At 35.9% G+C, this 22,751-nt stretch overlaps 1 protein-coding gene across 2 annotated transcripts in view; it reads right to left on the reverse strand.

The window, feature by feature from the left end:
* Nucleotides 1–854: 854 nt before the first annotated feature.
* GNAI1 (G protein subunit alpha i1) overlaps nucleotides 855–22,751 on the reverse strand; it is a 33,748-nt gene continuing 11,851 nt past the window's right edge. The window contains exons 2-9 of one of the 2 annotated variants that reach the window (XM_069877548.1): nucleotides 15,685–15,727; nucleotides 15,464–15,605; nucleotides 12,750–12,907; nucleotides 10,948–11,076; nucleotides 6,072–6,201; nucleotides 5,260–5,413; nucleotides 2,889–3,103; nucleotides 855–2,789 (exon numbers count right to left, since the gene is read on the reverse strand). In XM_069877548.1, the coding sequence (XP_069733649.1) occupies nucleotides 2,913–3,103; nucleotides 5,260–5,413; nucleotides 6,072–6,201; nucleotides 10,948–11,076; nucleotides 12,750–12,907; nucleotides 15,464–15,605; nucleotides 15,685–15,727 (947 nt within the window). In that variant the 3' untranslated portion in view covers nucleotides 855–2,789; nucleotides 2,889–2,912. Of the gene's footprint in view, nucleotides 3,104–5,259; nucleotides 5,414–6,071; nucleotides 6,202–10,947; nucleotides 11,077–12,749; nucleotides 12,908–15,463; nucleotides 15,606–15,684; nucleotides 15,728–22,751 lie in introns of both variants that reach the window. The other variant, XM_069877467.1, reaches the window with a different exon arrangement.

Below are 22,751 nucleotides of genomic sequence, written 5' to 3' on the forward strand. Positions count from 1 at the left end.
ACTGCTGACTGATGTCTTTTACTACTTAAGGTTTAATGCAAAATTTAAATCACCATGCTGCTAATTGTGTACATGGAAGCAGAAACTGCATTCTAGTAAATGCAATGCTGTTCCCATGCTATGATGGGAATCCTGTTTTAGTTACCAAGAAGTTACTGCATTTAACATCAGACTTTCTCCAGTTCAATAGATAACATCATGAAGCCTATTACCAAATTTTCTAAACCACACTTCCTCATAGTTAAGCCCTTTAAAAGTAGATGTGTACAATGATGGCTGCATTTTACTGAGACTTCAACCACAGACAACATGCTCACATGACAACCACAAGGTTGTAATCCCCTGAATACACTAAATTCAGTATATTTAAAATAATCTGAAGGAATACCTAAGCTAGCAGAGGGATATTCCTTATGTAAGGCTAGAAAAAGCAGTTTGTCTGGATACTTTGCATGAAGAAATGAGTGCAGCCTTATTAAAACTGCAGTGAAAACTGAGTGCGTGGCTCCCACTATTGCACGTATATCTTCTCACAGCTGTTCCTAGAGCCGTTGCCTATGCTGACAACTTTCATCTCAGGGCAAAGATTGATCACCCAGTACACACTGATTAGGAAACATACTTGATGTCCACTCATCAAGCCAGAAAAGACAAGTTCATATGCCTGGACTACCAAGCAGAAGTATTTCACAATTTTCTTCTGTGCAAGATTTAAATACTTCAGAAAACACCAGCTACAAAATTCCAAAATTCTCCAACTGTAGGTGTTACGAACAACGGTGAAGGAAAATTATTTAGGAATTAATCAATTCATGCTCACTTTCATTTTACTATTTCTTGCATAATGTTTCTGAATTTACTCTTGGCTCCATATCTTGTCACTTTTACCACCTAGTTATCTCCATAGAATGGATGCAAGAAGATTTCTGGCAGCACATTTAATGAAAAACATTTCTTTCAAGCAAGGCACAAAATTTAGATTTATTTATGTAATTTGATTAATCCCGATTTTTGTTTTACATTAAGTACAAAAACCAACTTGAACGTAGGTGTAAATACAAGTTCCACAAAGAAGTCTGATGAGATTTAAAATCACTTATGTATCCAGACCTGTAAAGCACAATTAAAAGCAGCCCAGGATATACAGATTGCTAACCATAACTGCTGAAAGAGCTCAATGTATGAATATATTTAACAACCTCCAGTAATAAGTTATCTCCTTTCTAATCTTTCATTAGAAACTCGTTTAGCAAATTCTGTACCTAACAAAGGAAGTATTAAAGACTGAGAAGTGAAGCTAACCTTTACTCAAGCCATCTGAGGCCTAAATGAAACACAGAATTAAAAATTAAATAACAGAACAAGGACTTCAATATTTTGGTTGTATGTTTCTAAGAACAGAAATGTTAAGATAATATAGAAAAATAGCAACAAGTTCAAAGACTTATTTACTTCTCAAAACTTATGGTGTACTGTAGCTGCCTGGAGTACTTTAACCATTATAGAAAAATCATATTTTCAAGTTTGGTACGTTCATATTTTGTAGCTGACATACATTTAAGACAACCATCCAGGAACTTATTTACAAATAGAAGCTTATTCATTTTAAAATCTGTATAAAAAAAAAATCAGTTTTGGCACTACCCATAAGGCAATGGATTATATTATATGTAACTAAGATAGCAAATCACATAACGAAAGCATAACAAGAAGAAAATATTTTTTTTAATGTATTAAAGAGATTGTGTAACTTTTATTATAATTAAAGAGGAAATTAAAGAATCGGTATTTGTAAGTCACTAAAACACTCAATCCAAAATACTGAAGATTCTTTTTACACGCAGCAGGAAATTGCTGTAATTTGTGAAGCCGCTGTGCTATACCTTGTGGGATAGTCTTATATTTTTATAAGTATTAAATTATCAAATGACTCTTATTACCAGAAAATAGCAAAAAGCTTAAGGAGAACAGGATTTACTTAAGTAAGCAGAAAATACATGACTCTGAAGTCCAGCCATCATTAATGGTCTATTACAAAAACCCCATATGTAATTTTGCCATTCACATCACTGAGTAAAGACCACAGTTTCAAACTGTTTATTGATATGAATGGCTACAGCAACTTCCTTTTTGCATTTCCATCAGCTTCAAAGATAGCTGAACCTTAAAATTCAATTTCTCAGTGCTGCCACATTTGCACTGCAAGGACTGCAAGCCCAGGTTTCGTAAACTGTGGATTTAATTTAAATTTAAAAAATAATCTTTGCATTTATCTTAAATTTATAAAAAGATTTTTTTTTCAAAACTTAAGGCAAAAACAAGTTTTATTGGTTATGTTTCTTTAAATCTGAGCAGGTGTATGAGGCTGTTTAAATATCAAAAAAGCTAACATCATTTACAGTATTACCAACAAAAGTAAAGAATAAGGCAGCATGCACCTTTAAGATGAGAAGAAAATTTAATTTTACAAGATGTTTAAATAACCCAAAGGAAAAAAGTGTCTGTCTCTTCTAAGAGTATCTTCGTAAAACATGGAAATTTTAGAGGACATCAAGTTACTAAAATATTCCATTCAACGTTTATACAAATACAGTACTACAATTATAAGTTTACATACAATGAACTGACATCTCTGTGTTAACTAATTGCTTAAATTTACAAGACAAACATAAATAAAGCTGTTAAAACAGGCAAGTACAGTACAGATCTATCAATCAGCACAATGTATTTCCTATTTCTTTCACCTTGAAAAGAATCAGATTAGAATTGTGCGAAGTCATTCTCCATACCTAGAAATAAAATAAAGAGAATTAAGTATATCTACGTAGGTTTTACACAGCATGGATATATTCCAAATGCCAAGTCCTGTTTTCAGACACGTAATTTACCATTTAACAGCCTTTTGTCCGTTCTCAGAAGAGGCCACAGTCTTTAAGGTTATTTTTAATAATGACATCAGTTACAGCATCAAAAACAAACTGCACATTTTTTGTGTCTGTGGCACATGTGAAGTGAGTGTAGATTTCCTTCGTGTCTTTTCTCTTGTTCAGATCTTCAAACTGACATTGAATGTAAGCAGCTGCTTCTTCGTAAGTGTTTGATCCTAAAAGAAAATTGCTCAGTAAACAGGTTGCAAACTCAGGAAGAACAAGACATCTACTAAGTCTCTGAAAGAAGTGGTTCTTCCCAAATAGTTAACCTAAATCTGAAGAGGAGTAACTCCACAGCCACTGCTTTAGCACACAATGAATAAATCATGAAGAAAACCTCCTGGACACACTAAGAACAAAAGCTAAGGACTCATTTCAATTCCAGCTGCATTAAGGGTCTTTCCATATGGTTCAGTTGCAGAAGGAGCTAGTAACTAATGACCCATCACTGTTCCCCAGATTAGGATACTGTTTCCTTCGTTCACGTTATTCACTTTCAATTTTTATGTTTTTAAAAGGTTTGGATTTTTCTCAAACTCAGTTAAAGGCATTTGGCATACAGGGACACAATTAAAGACAACCAGGATGGCTTCACCAAGGGCAAGTCCTGTATGACCAATCTCATGGCTTTCTGTGATGGAGTAACCACAGCAGTGCACACGGGAAAGCCACCGGATGTGATCTATCTGGACTTCAGTAAAACCTGTGACACAGTCCCCCGCAACATCCTTCTCTCTAAACTGGAGAGATATGGATTTGATGGACGGACAGTACGGTGGATAACAAACTGGTTGGATGGTCATATTCAGAGAGTAGTGGTCAATGGCTCAAAGTCCAGATGATGATCTGTGACTACTGGTATCCCTCAGGGGTCTGTATGGGGACCAGTGCTGTTTAATATTTTCATCAGTGATATAGACAGTGAGACCAAGTACACTCTCAGCAAGTTTGCACACGACACCAAGCTAGGTGGTGCAGCTGCCAAACCAGAAGGACAGGATGCCATCCAGGAGGTCCTGGACAAGTTGGAGAAGTGGGCCTCTGTGAATCTCATCAAGTTCAACACCAAATGCAAGGTCCTACACCTTGGTCCGGGCAATCCCCAATTTCAATACAGGATGGGGGATGATGTGATTGAGAGCTGCCCTGAGGAGGACTTGAGGGTGCTCATTGATGAGAAGCACAACACGAGCCCACAACGCACACTCACAGCCCTGAAGGCCAACCGCATCCTGGGCTGCATCAAAAGAAGTGTAGCTAGCAGATCTAGGGAGGTTATTCTGTGCCTCTATTCCTCTCTCATGAGACCTCATCTGCAGTATTGTGTGCAGTTCTGGAATCCTCAACATAAGAAGGATATGGAACTGTTGGCAGGTCCAGAGGAGGGCTACAAAGACAATCAGAGGGCTGGAGCACCTCCCATACAAGGACAGGCTGAGAGAGTTGGGGTTGTTCAGCCTGAAGAAGAGAAGGCTCTGAAGAGATCTTATAGCAACCTTCCAATACCTGATGGGGGCCTACAAGAAAGCTGGGGAGGGAAACATTACAAAGGCACATAGTGATAGGATGAGGGGGAACAGCTTTAAATTGGAAGGGGAAGACTGTAGATTAGACATTAGGGAGAAATTGTTCACAATGAGGGTGGAGAGGCACTGCAACAGGTTCTCCAGGGAAGTTCTGGATGCCCCCTCCCCACCCCGGATGTGCTCAAAGCCAGGCCTTGTGCAGCCTGATCTAGTGGGAGGGACTGGAACTAGATGATCTTAAACATCCCTTTTAACTCAAACCATTCTATTAGTCTATGATTTTTCTTTTAATTTTTTTTACCTCCAACATGCTGTAATAGAATAGTCTGAAGTTGCAATGAAAAGGATATTTTATGTATGGCTAGGACTTGTTAAAGGAAATCATCCGTTTTTGCTAAGTATTGCTTTAATAAGCCACATAACTTCTAACATGTGTGTATACTCTCTGCTCAAATAAATTCTTGTATATCCTCAGAGATTCCTGCTAGTGAAAAACAATCACACCCAAGTACAATAATAGGACGACATCAGAAAAAAGAATAAGCTAAATAATTTAGGGTGAAAGGAGTTGAAACAGTAACATGTAAATGCTACCAGTGGACCAGTACTATTTTGCCTGGTTAAAAAGTTGAATCTGATTCAGCACTATTTCATTTGTGATCTATAAAAAACCCTCCCCCATCCTAAACTTAACTTAAATATTTTAGACACCTACAGTCATTAAACTCATCCAGATTTGTGACTCAAAAATGTAAAATTAATTTAATCACAAGTTAACTGACATCTGCTGCACCCTCCAATACCTGCATATTCAGGGTAGCAAATAGTGAGAGGACTCCTTTTGATTTTTTCTTCAAAAAGATCTTTCTTGTTCAGGAAGAGAATAATAGAAGTCTCTGTGAACCATTTATTGTTGCAGATACTGTCAAATAATTTCATGCTTTCATGCATCCGATTCTGTAATTGGGAAAAAAAACGCCACATTATATTTTATCAGACTTCAATAGTAAAATCAGGATACGTGGCTTTGATCAATCATAAAGGAACCAGATAAGTTACAAAACTAAGTTTCTAGCATAAAGAATAGATAAGCATCATTTTAGATGACTAAGAGCAAAAAGAATGTAGTCTGTGCATACTGATACAGGAGGAGTCACACCTTGAAAGGAGAAAGGAATAGAGGGAGTGGGAAGGAAGAGAAAAATTCCTGTAACCAGGGAAATCTACCAGAGAAACACATTTAGAAAGAAACAAAAATTGAAGACTAAGGAAAGAAGACAGAAAGTGCAGTAAAGAAGAAAGAGACAAGGAACTTATTATATACCTCTAGCATCCATACAGACTAAAAAGTGTATTACTGACAATCTATCCTCATTAATTTATGAGCCCTTTAAAACATGAGAATGTAGCTGAAAATACTTGTCTCAGCACTCCTTCTGAGAATGATGAATACACTTTGAAATCTGAAAGCATGAATTCTATCACCATTTCTCGATACAAATTCCATATATCTCATAAAGCACTAATAGTCTAAAAGATATATTTTAGCTTTCTTTTAAAACTTATTTAATTTCTATCCAGCAACTATTCCCTTTTCCAACATTAAGGTACTTGCCATTTCCTCATCTTCAGCCAAGACCAAGTCATAATCACTTAATGCCACACAAAAAATAATTGCTGTAACACCTTCAAAACAATGAATCCACTTCTTCCGCTCTGACCGCTGGCCTCCAACATCAAACATTCTGCAAAACAGAAGTGAAAAGCAGGGAGCAAAATTCAGAATTTCTAGGTTTCTGAATATTAACCAATAAAATCTGAAAGTATCAGCTGTGCAACTCTCATCACATAATTCTAAATAAGGCATAAAAATCTGCAAAATTTATTTCTATTTCATGTTTCAGTTTAAAAATATCATATTTTAATACAGCCTTAAAATCCTCCTATACATTTTACAAACCATGAAAAAGTGAGATGAAAGCTCATTAGTGAACTTAACTGTAATCTATAAAATATAAAAATACAGAATTAGCTTTATCAAATGCAAACTAGATGAAAAGCGTATTCAACCAAATGACTAAAATGTCTAAAATAATGATATAACGAACTGTGAATCATAGGGGGAGCAGGGGGAATGGGATGGGACCCAACAACAAAGAAAAGCAGACAGTGTTATCCTGACAGAATATGTTCCACATTACCTCCCTCTCTATGTCAGTCTATTTTCTATCATGAAAAAAATTTAAGTTTTTCCTCCTACTTATAGGCAAATGCAAGTATTCCTTTTAACTTTTTTCAACACTGACACAAAAAAAGAGCTTAGAATTGAGTAGGCGTAAGAATATTGAAAAGGGAGGAGGAAGACAGAAAAGAGTGAACAGAGGACAAATCAATTCTTATATCTCCATCCTCTTTGCTGTAAGTAGTGGAAGGGCCAGCTCTATCATGAAAGCCTTATTTGGGTAAAAATATCACATAACAGGAAGGGAATTCTAGACTAAAACAACTGTGAAAATGCATAGTTATAATTCCTGTAAAGATATTCCAGCAAGGCTTAAAATCATTCAGAATTATATTTGTAGTAAGGCTACTGCATTGAAGGCTTTTGGTAAACAGCAGGGTACGTAAAGTTGAACAACATATCTCATTCTTTATAGGACAGACAGAATACAAGACAGAAGAGTTAACTGAGAAATTGAACAAGAAAATTGCTCCTTTTGCTTTTTATGGATACCAGCTTTTAAGGAACATGAGAAGTTAAATGCTTTCTACTGATGGCAGTTCCGTAATTTCAATTTGCATGGAACTCGCCTAATTCAATAGTAACTCATGGCACTGCTTAATACAAAAATATTACTACCAGGGTGGTAACCAAGAGATGTAAGGAAACAGCACAACTTCCCATACTAATGAAGTACTGTAGCAAAAAGTATTCTTTCAAAGAACAGCTAAAAGACGCAAAGAAAACAAGGCTGTACAAGAGCCACTGTATGATCTTGGCTTGTTAAGACTATGTTGTCAGCATGTATACTGGGAAACTAGGGAAAACACAGAAGACTTATATTCTGGAATAAAATTTCCAGTTTGTATTCACAGATACAGATTTCAGCAAGAAATGTTTACTTTGATTCAGAATAGCCTCTCTGCCAGTTGTATATTTCACCAGTGATGCTTGCCTCTATTTGGAGTAGTTTGATTTCTAATGGCACACCTAACAAACTCTCAGTATACAAACCATCTTTTTGCACTCATCTTTGAAAATTCTATGTACTAGAATCTAGTGCTGAATGAAGTTTTGGCACCAACGAAGCTGCTTCTCCATATGATACCAATACAGAAAAATACAGGCATTCAGGGGAAAAAAACCTATTTGCCAGACAAAAGTCTTCAAAAAAAAAGAAGGCTGCAAATATCCTTCAGAAAAACTAGCTGATCTGGACAGAACGGTCTTAAAGTTCACAAGTTCTCCATGTGCCCTGTTAAAAGTCCTACTAAGGCCTGTTCGGTCACAGTCCCAAGAGACTGAAAAGCCCATAGAAATCGCTTAATCTGCAGATAAATTTAAAGTTCTAAAGAATGATTTGCAGATTCCACCTTCCAATATGGGAGGGTGTGCACACAGGGCTGTGTGCAAGCCCATCTTTTAAGCTCTAAGCTCAGGTGCTAAAATTCATAGTCATGGTTTGACTACTTTAAAGAACCATATTTTGCTTATGCAAGGTAAGTCAGAGTTTGCAATGAACTAAAAAGAAATCCATGGCAGTGCTGAAAGAACTGAAGTTTGTAACAGCTGAGTCTACCTCCCTTATCTAAATAAATGCTTAAATGACTTTCCATTATTTAAAGAAAGATTTCTCTAATGACATTACAAGGTGACTATGTCACATTAAAACAAACTACTTGACTGAACTAAAGGTAAAGCATTAAAGATAATTCTCCAGTCATCACTCTACCAAGCTATATTACTTAGTTGTTTTAAATGGAAAGCATTCTGAACAGTTTATCTACAATTTTGCAAATTTAAGGATTTGTTCAAGGTCCTTTCATTAGCACAATACATTTTTGAAAGCTAGCGCTGCCAGATTCGCTGTTTTGCTTCTTTCAGACAAAACATAGTAAATTATACCAGTACACACAAAAAAATGTGATGGGGTCCAACAGGACACCAGATACTTACTATGATTGCTTTCACTTCTTTAAGGTTATACAAATTGTTCTTGCAAAAGAGACTGAATTCTATAAATATTTTTTGAGGCAGGATGAGTGTTTATAAGAATATGATAAAATATGAAAAGCCTTACATATTACACACATTAAAACCGATACATACTTTTTATTATTGCCCTTTCCTGTTTTGTCTGGGCTGTAAGTTAGTTTAGTACATGACCAGGTGAACTACACTTGAAGGGATTTAATTAGACTTGTTATTTTTGGAAATCTTCAGGTGTTCTGAGTTGCTAGATTTTTATTTAAAAAAAACAACAAAAACATAGTAAAAATAAGTAGAGAATTAAATCAATTAGAGAAAAAGCAGAGACACTTGGCTTACTGATAAAATGTCAGAAAGATCATAGCCTCTAATGAGCTCTTCTATTTAGGTACACTGTCATGCAAGTGACAATGCTCATGGCCCATTTAATGTTCTACAGTGGAATAATGCCATCTTAAAAACATTGAAGACTATTCCTGCTAGAAATTAAAAATAAAAAAGGGATGCTTCAGCAGTGTTACTTACCTCCAGAGATATTTTTGAGAGGAAGTCTCCGTATTTCCCTCTATATATATAAAGTGCAAGTCAGCCTCCTACTCTGTTCTCAAGTAATTAGTGATCACTATACCCACAGGAAGATATTTCATACTTGTATACCTTAATAATACATACCTTAAATTTCAGTCTTACTTCTGTCAATTCTAATGCTATGCTTTATAATTTTGTACTAAGGACTAGATTTCCCTAAGTATTTGCTAAATTATCGGGACATTCCTATAAAATCAAACATTCTTTGAAGACAAAAGTAGTACACAATCAGACTCAGCTTCATAAACAGTTTATAGAAACAGGATGAAGATGACTTGCCATTTGCATTTTAGATTGATTCAATAATCAAAGCTATGCTAAGTGCTTCATGGAGAAGGCTGAAATAAAGCTCAGCCTTAAAGAATCTAAACACACACAGCAAAACAGTAAAGAAAAGATAACGAAAAACACTGAAGTACACTATTACGCACCTAGTCATGTTTATGTACCCTCATCTTGGGATAATCAAGTCTTTTATGCCTTTGACAAGAACCTTTACAATGAAATTAATGTTATGTAAGGGTGCTCTCCTTCACATCCTTCCAATAACTCATTGGGTCCATCTCTTGTCATCTAAAGTTTAAACACCTGCTGTACAGGTGTTTAAACATACAACATGACAGCTAAATACTTCCAAAGCCTTGTCTTAAAGTTACACATTTTCTAGAAGTGTAATCATAATGGACTCGATAGGACTGTAATCACATTGTTCTTCTAACAGCTCTAATAATCAGTAGAGATGGGAAGTAGCTACCAGATACAAATTCATTAAGAGTGTAGAATTTAAACCCATTTACAATAGCAAGCTGAACAAGAAACACTAGAAAATGGACAGCTCATCAGAATACTACAGATCTCTCTTGAGGCTTGGCTATGACTACTCTCCTTAGGTTTACAAGAGATTTACACTTACCAGCTATTATTTTATGAATTAATACAGATTTTGTACATTTAAACACTAAAATAAGGAAACAAAATATATTTCCACAGCACTGGTGGCCTGGAAGCATCCATATTACAGTCCATACTATGCATTTACATGAAAAAAATTACACATTAAAAAATTGAAAATATTAAACAGATATTATATAGACAGGCTGACAACAATTTCTCTGCACAATCTAAATACAGATGCAATTTACTAAGTTTTCTTGTCATTCTTCCTTATCAGTAGGAGGCAGAATGTAACATTTATACTATTCTATAGTTTCATCATGAATGTCTTTGTACATAAAATGTTTATAATATTATTTTGTAAATCCCACATCACAGGAAACATAAGTCACATTCTTTCATCACTAAATAAAGTACTACCTTGAAGTACAATGCATATTTGAATTCAGCTCTTCAGGAAAATGTGTTTACCCTTTCATACACCACAAGGAAACATTTACAAGCCTTCAGCTCTCTAACTAAAGAGAAGAATCTGATAGAAGAACAGCTATTTAACATGGTAGAAAATGGAATATTGAAAGTTTTAATTTACACTGAAAATATAATTACAAAAAGCTTCCAATAAAGCCAAAGTATTTACTACTTAATATCTACATGAGAAGAAAAAAGGGGGAAAAAGGAATCGAAAGGAATCAAAGCTATGTTTAGACAAGTTTGTTAAATTACAACTGAAAGTCTACCTTGTAGAACTTTACAGAAACCTTAATAGACAGAAGAACACGCAGCATGATTTACATACTTGAAATGAAGATCTTTGAAAGTAAAGTGAGTTTCCACTATTCCTGTAGTTTTCACTCTAGTCCTGAGAACGTCCTGTTGTGTTGGAATGTAGCTGGTTTGTGCTATCCTGTCCAAGTCATTCAAGTAACTAAAGGTAAAAATAAACACTGCTTTCAGTTATTCATAAAATAGCAACAACATAATTATAAATAATTACATAAGTTCTACATCCATTCATTATATTGTGCCTCATTTTTATAGAACAGATTTGTCTGAGATATGACAAACGACAAGTTTTTCCAAGATTTTTTTCAAGTAAGCTTAAAGATACAAAGGTACTTCAACCTAAAAGGAACAAAACTTACACAACTCACTCCACTACAAAGAATTCTTTTTAAATCCCAGAATGCAAACATGATTCTACATGACAGTGTAATTTGCATGACCTAGAACACCACATTGCACCTCTGTAAGCCACTGAACTCTGAACCAAAGCTCAAAATTACCTTGTATTTGATAAGAGGTATGAAAAGAACAATGGGGTGTTTTGGCCAGAACTGGTGTGTTTAAAAAATGCCTAATACACAACAATTAACTTCCTATTGACCATTTCTAATTGCACGCATGTTTTACAATAGTACCCTTTCATCGCCAAAAATTCTTGACATGCAGGCCAAGCAGTCCAGTGTTTCTAAAAACCATACAAATCTTATTTGTGCTTTTCCCATAGTAAATACGGAGGGCATTATGTTCTTCTTCCAGTCTAAACAGAAGCTGACAATTGTAAGGATATAACTATAATGCTAGAAGAACAGTTCTCTTATAAAAGTGAAGGTAGAGCACCTAAAACAACAAAGTAGAACCGAGGTTAGCAGAGGAAAGTAAGTCGTCCTCCAAATGAAATGCTCCATACTGAAGAAAGTTTATACAAGTGCTATCTCTCTGACTTCAGAGATATGCTCTCTGTACCCTACAACAACTTCAGCAAACAAGTAACAATCATGCTGGAAGTATCAGTGTCATTTCAATACAACTTGATCACATTTCTATTCATTCAGCGTACCTCTAATTACATTACGCCAGTTGCAGTCTTCTCACAGTTACCTTACCCGCATGTTGCTTATTTCTGTTGTTTAGAATAACAATACAGAAGTACCTTATTTTAAGGAAAGTGAAAACCAACTTTGAACACATTTAAACCTCAAGTAATTTGTAAATTGCCTCGTAGGGCAAATAACATTGCTATGACTTTCTTTACTATCGTACTTCTCCCTCAATGGACACTTCCTTGACTGACTGTTACTTGCTGCCATTCCATCTTATTTCTCACACCCTTCATTCCTTACTATTTCACTGTTTTCAATGAAGCACCCTAGCAGAGAAGATATATCCCGATTGTTACCTTTTCTCAATACATTTCTAACAGAGACGGTTAATTACCTAAGAAAATGCAGCATGATAGTAGTATCCTTGGTCATACAGATTCACCCCACCTAAGTAAGTTTCTTGGATGTGTTCAGATACTAACAGGTACTTGAGTCATGATTTTCTAATAAAAATGCTTTGTAACATATTAAAGCACCTTAAAGTAATTTTTGTCTTGCTCAAGGAGATGATAAAACTGGTCAGAACCCGACTCCAATTCATAATTATACCACACCTCATCCTCTCCAGCCCTGAAGGTTAGTTGCAAGCAGACAATATCTTTGTCCAGATAGCTTCTATCTTCATGAGAGCAGATGTCCTGTAAAGATGAGATGCCTCTTCTATTCCTTTAGTTACTACTTAACAAAAGCGTCTTGTTTGTCACATAGTACTTACTAGGCAGCAGAGTCATTAAGCTGGTACTCTCTAGATCTGTTAAAACATGCTTGAACTCCACTGTCTTTCCACAGCCTCTTGATAACTCCAGCAAGCTCTGCAGTCATAAATCCTTCTTCTGCTGCTCCAGCTAACACAAAGAGCTGACGAGCATCATCCTTTAAGATGTAAACAGAAAGTAGAGAGACAAACATTGAGAAACACAAGTATTATCACTTAAGAATCATTCAGCAAATGATTTTTTGATTTGTTGGCAACCTTTATCCAAATCTGACTAAGGGAAAGAAACTTAAAAATGTTAGACCTGTAAGGCACTGGAAAAAGAAAGAAGCAGTTGGACAGAGGAAAGAGATACACGTTAGTAGTCTCCTGTGGGTAGCTGTTTGACCTTGGTTATTAGCTCTATGTGATCTAATGCCAGGGTACATCAGCCAGAAATTATCAGCATACTTGTGGCTTTTAACTACAACCCACAGCATGTACAGTTTCTCCAATAATTAAAAGAGAACAAATGATACTGGACAGGAGGAAGGAGAAAAGAGAGACTTGGGCACCTCAGCTGGGAACTGAAAGTATTTCAGGGAAGGATTAAAATAAGCAACATAAGGTTGCTCTCACAAAACACTAAATGTAGGTACAGATGCAATTCTGTAGAAAAATCCAGTTCTATCACCTTTGCTGTTCAAACAATAAGCTGTGAACAAAAGCATTTTCAGGGTAAGCAAAAAGTAGTCATTGTTCTAAAGACACTGTCCTCTGTAGACTTAAATAATCAAAGATTATGACAGATGGTTTGCAGATGGATTGTGTAGCATTGATATTCACAGCTTGAAATCAAAAAGCTTGCAATTCTGTCAACTCAAAGCAAACTCAAAGATTCATACATAAATATATGTATGCATACATAGTTCTACATACGAAAACCAGGTATATGGTATCTAGTTTAAAAAGTCTTTTAAAAGAGTAGCTAGATATCTGAATTTTAACATTTGTCAAACAATTTTACTATATATGTGTGTGTATATATATCTACATACATATGCTACATACAACAGAATATTACTCTACATGCACAGGAGAAATTGTGGACAATTAATAAAAATTCAATGGATGGCATTAATAATTCATTAACAAAACCCTAGAGCAGTAAAGATCAGAATTGGATAGTCAGATCTCACTGACTGTAGTTTGAGCACTCTGCCTGCATAAGAGAGACCTGAATGGCAATTCTGGGTTTGAATACTGTTTCTGGATGCAAATACCAAAGACCTACAATTCACAGAAGCAGCAGACCTCAAAGAAGAGCCAATATATTAAGACATGTGACGGAAATAACTTAGAAACTGACAGACAGTTTCATCATGATTATGCAATTTTATGCCAAACATGATCTGACTTCCAAACATATAAAATATGTTTCCAATAGTTCTAATCTCTGCATGCCATAAAGGAAAGGAAAGGTGGAGCCAGAGAATCAATTTCAGCTTTTTAAAAGCCTAAACATTAAAAGTGGTCTCACTTTTTTGTAAAAAACTGAGACTGATGCACAACATATGATTCCTTTTTCCATTTCTGACTTTACAGCTGGTAAAAATCTTAGTATTGATATACCACAGCAGCATTGCTCTGTAAAAAAGAACTTGGACCACCCAAGACTTGTTTAAGTGCAGAGGGACGGACAGCTCTTTCAAGATAAAACCTCATAAAAGTTTGCCTCATTATTTATTGAGGTCTCTAAAGTCAAACTCAGACGGCTTCAAATGAATATAATGTATAAAATAGGCTTAAAAATCTTCCTGTGAATAATTTTATCTACTAATACCTAAATTTACTCCTCCCCCGTTTTTTCTTACTATGTATTTAGTAGCATTAGTCTACCATCTGTCTCCACAGCATTAACTCCAGAGAGGACTCCATTGTGCAAACATGTGACAACTAACGTGATAAGATACTGCTGCCTCCCTGGAAAACTCTGATCTTAATAGAAGACAACAGCAAACATCAGAACAAATGTAGAGAGGAACAACCAATAAGAACAAAACTTTTACTAGGTATATTTACAGTTAAGGAGGTTTTCAGGTAGAATTAACATACAAACATAAAATAAAAGCAACTACTATCAAAAATCAAATTAACTAACAATTCACATGACTGCAAATCAAATTTATGGCCCACTTAACACAAACTTATGAATGTTTGTTTTCCTTACAACAACCATATATAATGCATTTTACTGAACGTATACTCTGATATTAATAAATTGGTTTTTCATAGCTTTTTAAGCAACAGATCTTGATCACAAGACTCGTGAATGAAAAATTTTCATACCATTTCTTATTTTTCACAACTCTCGTCTCCTACCAAACTGTAACTGTACTTTAGTGCAATGGAAAGCTTACTTATGACAAAAAAAATCCCTCTAATAACCTTACATACTGATTTCAATACACTAACAGCAAAAATACTTTGAATTTTAAGAACTGTATATAAACCAAATAGCTGTCATCAATCAACATAGTGCTGATTGCCCAGTAGGCCACATTGCCACGTAAAGACTAATGGCATTTAGTTTTCAATGAAGCTTTGTATCATTAAAAAACAAAACAAAAAAAAATTGACACAAAGATTTTTTTTTTCAGGCATTAGGAACATATAAACCCTGAAAATTACTGGATATTTCAGCTGTATATCTGTGTCTGTACTTCAATACTCACAGCCCTAGTTGGATCACCAAAGTCTATCTTCAACCTCCCCATTGCTCTAATGATAGCAATAATCGACTGAATGGTGTTACTGTAGACAACAGCTTTGTACTGTTTACATTCTTCCTCTGAATAACCAGCTTCATGGATTATCCTACGGAGGGAAAAAAAGAATAAATTTGCTATTCAAATAAAAAAAATATTTCTCTATCATAGTATTTCACCATACTTACTTCATTTGTTTGACAATTGTGCTTTTCCCTGATTCACCAGCTCCTGAAAAATAAATGGGTGAAAATTCATTAGGGAAGACTCATTGGCAGTGTTAGGTTTACGGTTAGACTCTATGACCTCTAAGGTCTCTACCAACCCAAACAATCCTGTGATTAATCTTTGAAAATACACTTAGTTCCTACACTTCAAATATCAGCAAATATAAAAACCTTCAAGAGTTAAAAGTAATTTATTACAAATTAATTTTTAATATGAAAATCTAAGTGTCTTAAGCTAAAAGTTTCAAAATCAAGACTCTATAAGAACAAATAATTCGGCTCTAGAAAGTCCTTATTTTTCTTTTTACAGTGATCATAATCTTAACACAGCCTGTTGGCATTTCTAATGAAAACAGATGATCATTTGTTCAACTTCAAAGGGGTCTGAAGCTCAGTTTCTCTAACTGCCTTTTTAATCAACACCTAACCAAAAAGCCGCTTGTAAGCTCTTCACACTGTATTAGTGGTCTTCAGTGTTTCAAACTAACATCTTCAACCTCCTCAGGATTCCAGTCCTTGTAACCATCTTTTGGCCCTTGCAAGAATATTTTCATACAGACTATTTTTTCTTGGAACAGACTGCATGACGTTTTCCAGACATGCCAATACCATTCTTAATGCATAACAAATTAAAAAAAAAAAAAAGGGCAAAAAACCATGCTATGTTAAAATACAAAGCTTATAAAAACTATTAGTATGTCTGTCGGCAGGCAGCAGAAAAAAATGCAGGTTCTACTCTCTTAACCACCTTAGTTTATTCTACTTCCGCTTCCTTTAGTCTGCTTCTTACTCCAAAAAATGTAAGGAACTCTTCAAGCTGTGATCAAATCCCTTTAAACTGAATGCTCACAGTCTGTGGCTTGTGCTGAATTCCTCCTCTTACATTCCCTTCTCAGTGTGATTTTGCAGAATTGAGCATTATTTTCACACAGTCTACAGATGTCCAATTCCAATACAACCAAACAAAACTCTCTTTAAAGGTCACTGTGGCCAGGAGAAGTCACTGATAGAAGCTGTATTCATCTTAAAAAAAGGGGAAGAAGGGGAATCTGAGGCATTATGAAACAGCCAGCCTCACCCTGATCCTCAGACTAACTATACAGCAAATACTCCTGGAAGTTATTTCCAGGCACGTGAACAAAATGGTGACTGGGAATTGCCAGCATGCATTTACAAACTGCAAACTGCAACCAACCTTGATAACTTTTCATAAGGAAACAGTTGATTCTGGGGATGAAGGATGCTAATGGACATCATTTACTTTGACTCTTACAAGGCTTAGGATGCATCCTCCCATAGCATCCTTATACCACAACTGGGTAAATGCCAACTTCAAGGTGTCTGAAAATCTGGATAGACACCCAGACTTAAAGGCTTGTGGTTAACTGTTTAAAACCTAACTGGAGGCCAATCAGAAGAGGCAGTCTGCAGGAGATGATACTAGGTTAAAACAGTTTAGCATCCTCAATGACCTTAAAGCCAGGATGGAACGCACCCACGTCAAGTCTTCAGGCAACATCAGCCTGGGAGGCCAGGAAGCAGTCAGTGTCAGAGAACACAGGTGCTATTCAAAGGATCCTCAACAATGCAAAGAGCAGAGCTGACAGGAATCTCATGACAGTGAAAAAAGATAAATGTGAAGTTCTGCACGTGGTACAGATTAACACATGCAACAATACAGACTTGGGGGACTAATGGGTTAGGGAACAGCCTTGCAGAAAACAACCGTGGGGATCAGCAACCTGAAGAGTTAGTAATGGGCCCTTGTGATAATGAAGGTCAACCATATAACAGGCTGCTGCACTGGGTCTGGCTGTGATGAAGTTAACTTTCTTCACAGCAGTCCATACCTTGCTGTGCCCTGGGTTTGTGGCTAAGCCAGTGTTTCTGTTATTGCTGAAAAAGGCATGCACAGCATCACGGTGGCTTTCTCCCTTACCCACCCTGCTCCCACCTCTAGCAAGAAGCTGGGGTGGACAAGAGGTTGTGAAGGGATATAGCGAGGATGATGGACCCAATCTGATCAAAGGCATTTTCTGTATCATATGATGCTGCACTAAGCTTAAGGAACGACAGAGGAAGGGTGAGTATTTGTGATATGGTGTTTGTCTTGCCAAACAACCATCATGCATGCTGAGGTTCTGCTTTCCAGGAAATGTCCAAACATCTGCCTCTCAATGGGAATTAGGAAATTGACTCTTCCTTTCTCTTTGCTTGCGCATGCAAGCTTTTTCTTTCCCTATTAAAATGCCATTATTTTATTCCATGGAGTCTTCCTGCCTTCCTTCTATTTTCTCCTCATCCCAAGGGAGAGGAGAGTGATCAAGCAGCTGTAAGGTGTTCAAGTTGACCCCAGCCAACAGCTACTACTTCTGCACCAACAACAGTCAATAAATCAAAAGAAATAGTTGTTCCCCAGCAATCAGCATTCATGATACTGTATCCAAGTACTTCATAGTGTACTCCACCTCTGCGCCCGTAAGTGGGAGAGTGATTAACTAGACAAAAAACAGTAGAGGGACACCTAGTTGATTAGAGGCCTGGTATACATGAAAAAAAACTACACAGAATTTGTCTTTTTAAGCCTGGAAAGACTACTGGCAGGTGAGGGGTAGCTGAGGGGGGGGCGTGTCTAATTGCTGTCCTCTCCATAAAACCCAAACAAGAAAGAGATGTGAGGTAATCAAGAAGCTGCAGCACAGGTAGTTTCACAGAGATGTAAGGGTAGGTAGGGAACCTATCCCCATGGAAAATGGTAAACACTAGAACAGACTGCACAGAGAAGAAGTATAAACTCAGCCTTGGAGATCTTCGAGATTGAATGGAAGAAGGCTCTAAGCAACCTTATCTATCTTGATGTTAACCTGGCTTTGAGCCAAGGGTTGAGCTAGATGACCTCTAGAGGTTTCTTCCAACTTAAAATATTGCTTGATGTCAGTATAACAGAGTATTTCTATACTCTGACTGCTATATAGTGATGCCTTCGTAATAATCCTCCTATTAAACCAAATATGCAGCTTCATGACAGGCTCAAACCAATTTCAGACTGGCTGCCAACAGTTGTCCCACCTCCTCCTCAGCACTGCTACTCAGATGGCTAGACTTCCCTTCCTCCAGCATAGAGCAGAATGAGTGTTAGCACCAACAGAACCTAGCGTGCTTCAGAATTAGGTAGCTAAGGAATAGAGTAAGCCTGTTAACAGCAATGTAAGATTGCTTAATGCCATCTTTAGCTAATGTCCAAGTAAAACGCTGATTTTTTATGAACCTGCAAGTTTACAGAGTAGAAATAGTCTCGGACTCTGAGCTGCCATGGAATTTTAATATCAGTAAATTAATTGAAAAGACACCAGTACAAAAGTAATTTGTTATTGTGACACTTGAAACATTTATAAACCAAATTAACACTTAATCTGTAAATACCTAATTAAGCACTTAAATAGAAATAACTGACAAAAGGGTAAAGATTAGCTTTATTAATGAAATTACAGTAATTTGCTTTGGGTTAATACTTTTATTCCAACAATTTGAAGAAAGAATATAACCCAGCATTCAACAGCAATTTTGGAGATTATTAAGAATTCTTACTACAGCATTAAATTGACATTACTTTGTGACATAACTCTTCCTGTAAAAAAATCACTACATATGACTAACTGAGCAGGTCAGTCACAGTATAAAAATTAAGTTATTTTAAAATAACTGTTACTCATTTTTTTTCCCAAGTCAGATCTGCACATTTCTTAACGGTTTTAGAATTTATGTCGACCAAATACCTACAATTCTTATAAAAGCCACCTTGGTAACATAATTGCATTCATAATACATATGAAAAAAAAATCAGAGTCATCTATTACAGAGCACCTAACATTGGGTCCCAAAAAGATGCATTCCCCTATTTTATTTAATGGAAAACAAAAATGCCTGCAACTTGCCTAATAATCTATTTGAACTATGTAAGGGAATTATACTTTACTCACTGCCCCATACTGAAAAGTGATGCATTATTTTTGTACTCCTGAACGCAGTGCTCAGCCAAGCTTTCTGATGAATGCATTTGTGAATTTTTTTCCTTTATCTTAGTGTGAATAAGCTGCCCATACAACAAAATAAAACCAAACTGTTTTAGGAAGTTTTAGACAAGAGCAAGCACTATGAAGTATTTCATGTGACAGCTGCATATAAAATGTCAGAGCTAGCTGCACTGTCACAACCAAATCCGACCCAAATTTAGACAGATTTCATTGTATATTCCTCAATCATCCCATAAAGTATGCTATTTCTTGGCTGCTACTTAAGTGTGATAGTTGATTTCAGCTTCACTACTGACAATAATTTGAAAAGTCAGTCTTACAGGCTCAGTTACTATTTCCGTATAGCATAAAAAATATTAATAAGAAGACATGACAGTTTCGCACAGACCAGAAAAACTGAAGTGTATCAGTTCAGAATTTGAAAGAATGATAGTGATTTTTTATTTGCTTAGTTTTAAATGAAAGTCTAAGCTAACTGTTAGGGCATCACTTTGCCAAAAAAAGAACTCTGAAACACTGACAAGTGTTTTAATCTCTTACACACCATGTTCTTTGTGCACAGCACACAAAAAGCAGGGCAACACATGTCCTACGAAAATCCAATTTAAAGCACAAAATTTTAAAACTTTTATTCACATAGTTCAGTAGGAACGTAATTTCAACTAAGTCTAATACTCTCATAGCATCTGTTTGCCAGAAAGGAGGTAGACCCTTATGCTTCGTCATGCAGACTGACCAAGCATGAAGGCAAAGCACATTCAACTTAACCAGCACAATTTAACACAGGAAACAGCAGAAACATTTTCCCCCATAGATTCTACTATAATCCAAAGGGTCTTGTGCTTCACAGTTTCGTAAAAAAAACCCAAACACTTTAAAAAAAAAAAAAAAAAAAAGAAAAAAAACCCAAACATTTTAACATATCAACCTCATTCACAGTACTCGGAAGGAACCAAGCAGAGCTTGCAAAGTTCAAATAAATTAAAGAAATAGCTAAAGCAATATTTGATTCTCCAAGCTGCTATTTGGCCAGTTACACAAGAGTTTAATGAAAAATATTAAAAAGATAAAGACTTGGTTGGACTCAATGTTCTTAAGGGTCTTTTCCAATCAAAATGTTTCTATGCTTCTATGGCTCACTAATACAAAATTGTAGCAAACATCATTTTAAGAAGCTTCAATATTCTTTTTCTTTCCAAGAACAGGTCTGTGTTTAAAAAGAATTGAAATAATTATTTTATGATTTGATTAACAATAACAAGTCAGCAAAAATGTTAATTTAAACTACTCCTACTTGTCTCATGATTTCTTATCCCACACACTGCCCACATAGCAGGCATTCCAGAACTACAAATTTCTGAAACAAATGTTTTACGCGCCCAAGTGCAGAAACTGCTGTTTCTAAGTGCTGAGATCTTAATAGTAAGATTTTTAACTTGTTAGACATTCGCTAATTGGTTACTGAAGAAACTAATCAAATACCAAAATAAAAAACAACACAAACTTCAGGTTCATAGTATCACTTTTGAGAGGAAACCAAGTGTTAAGCTCAAAAATTCCTAACAGCACAAATATACTCCTTTCAACACTAACACAGAAAAAGCATTAGACTAAATTTTTTTGGGGAAAAAAAAAAAAAAAGAGTTAGATAAAAACTTGAGTAGAACGAGGCTGGTTTTCAATGACCAACTAAGCTGAACAAAAGAATAGAACCCACAAACAAGCAAAATAGTCTCATATGTTACCAGAAAAGAGCTCAAATATAGACAAGGGTAATATAACGTGCAATGTAGGTTTGTCAGCTTTTCAGATGGTAAAACAGGAGACTTGAAGCAGATTAACTTCAACGTAGCCACACGCAAAATTTAAAATAAAATTTAAAAAGCCAAACACATTTACAGTAACTGCATTGAACAAGCTACAAGTCAAGCCCCACCCCCCAACTCTCCTATCTAGTCTTCTGTCAGATGTTACCATTTCACAGCAGAAGGCACAAGATGAATGGTGACTGTTCCTCAGCTGCCACTGGTCACTGCACAAGCTAAACACCCTGGGATTTCTACAGTTTCTGCTATGGAGCCAGCAATGCCTTACAAAAGCATGCAGCAAGCAGATAACCTGGGAGTATAATTTCTTAAATTTATCACTTCATCACACTTTATGAGTAATAAGACTGAAATCTGAATGCATTACTATATTCAACACACCAATACTAGTACAAGAAACCCCAAAACAGCAGAAACTTGTTGCTACGCACCCACTAGACAAGTTGACCATTTAATGAGACATTTTCTGACACCAGCATCTACACCGCTATATACACCTGCAATTTTTTTTTTTTGTCATGTGTCTCCTTTCCCCTTTTTTTGAAGCTACCCAGCACTTATACTTCTTATCCAACACCATCTTGTACTCTTCTAACTTCAGGGCAGCTCCTGCCATTGTCACCTTCATAACTGTTTTCATCTAGTCAACCAAGGTTGTCAGTACTTACTAGTTATAAAGTGGCGTTAGTCTTGAAATTTCCATAGCTACTGGAATTGAATGTGCCAGTGAACTCTGAACAAGTTAAGGAAGAAGCTGTGTGAATAATACATGGAAGAATTTCAGTAAATTAGCAATGTAGTAAGAGTGTGTGAATCCCAGATTACATCACTAGTTGAAACCACAAAGTGACAGATGCTAAAATTATGACACTGACTCAGATAAAAGATCTGAGATAATCCTCAAGGTTTCAAGTAGCTGCATGCTGGCTTAGTTCGACAGAAGAAGCACCACTTAAACTATAAGCCACTGTCGCTTTTGTAAAATCCCTAAAAAATCAAGAATTAATTACAACTACTTATTTCTTCACTAGGTAGATGTTTGAATCAATAGCAGAAAACAAAACAGCAAATATTAAATATAAAACATCATTTAAGAAAACAATTAATATAAAACTTTTACCTCAAGAGGCAACTGCATATTAACTCACGTTAGCGTCCTGTGCATTTA

Source organism: Phaenicophaeus curvirostris, chromosome 1, assembly GCF_032191515.1.
Source record: "Phaenicophaeus curvirostris isolate KB17595 chromosome 1, BPBGC_Pcur_1.0, whole genome shotgun sequence".
NCBI lineage: Eukaryota > Metazoa > Chordata > Aves > Cuculiformes > Cuculidae > Phaenicophaeus > Phaenicophaeus curvirostris.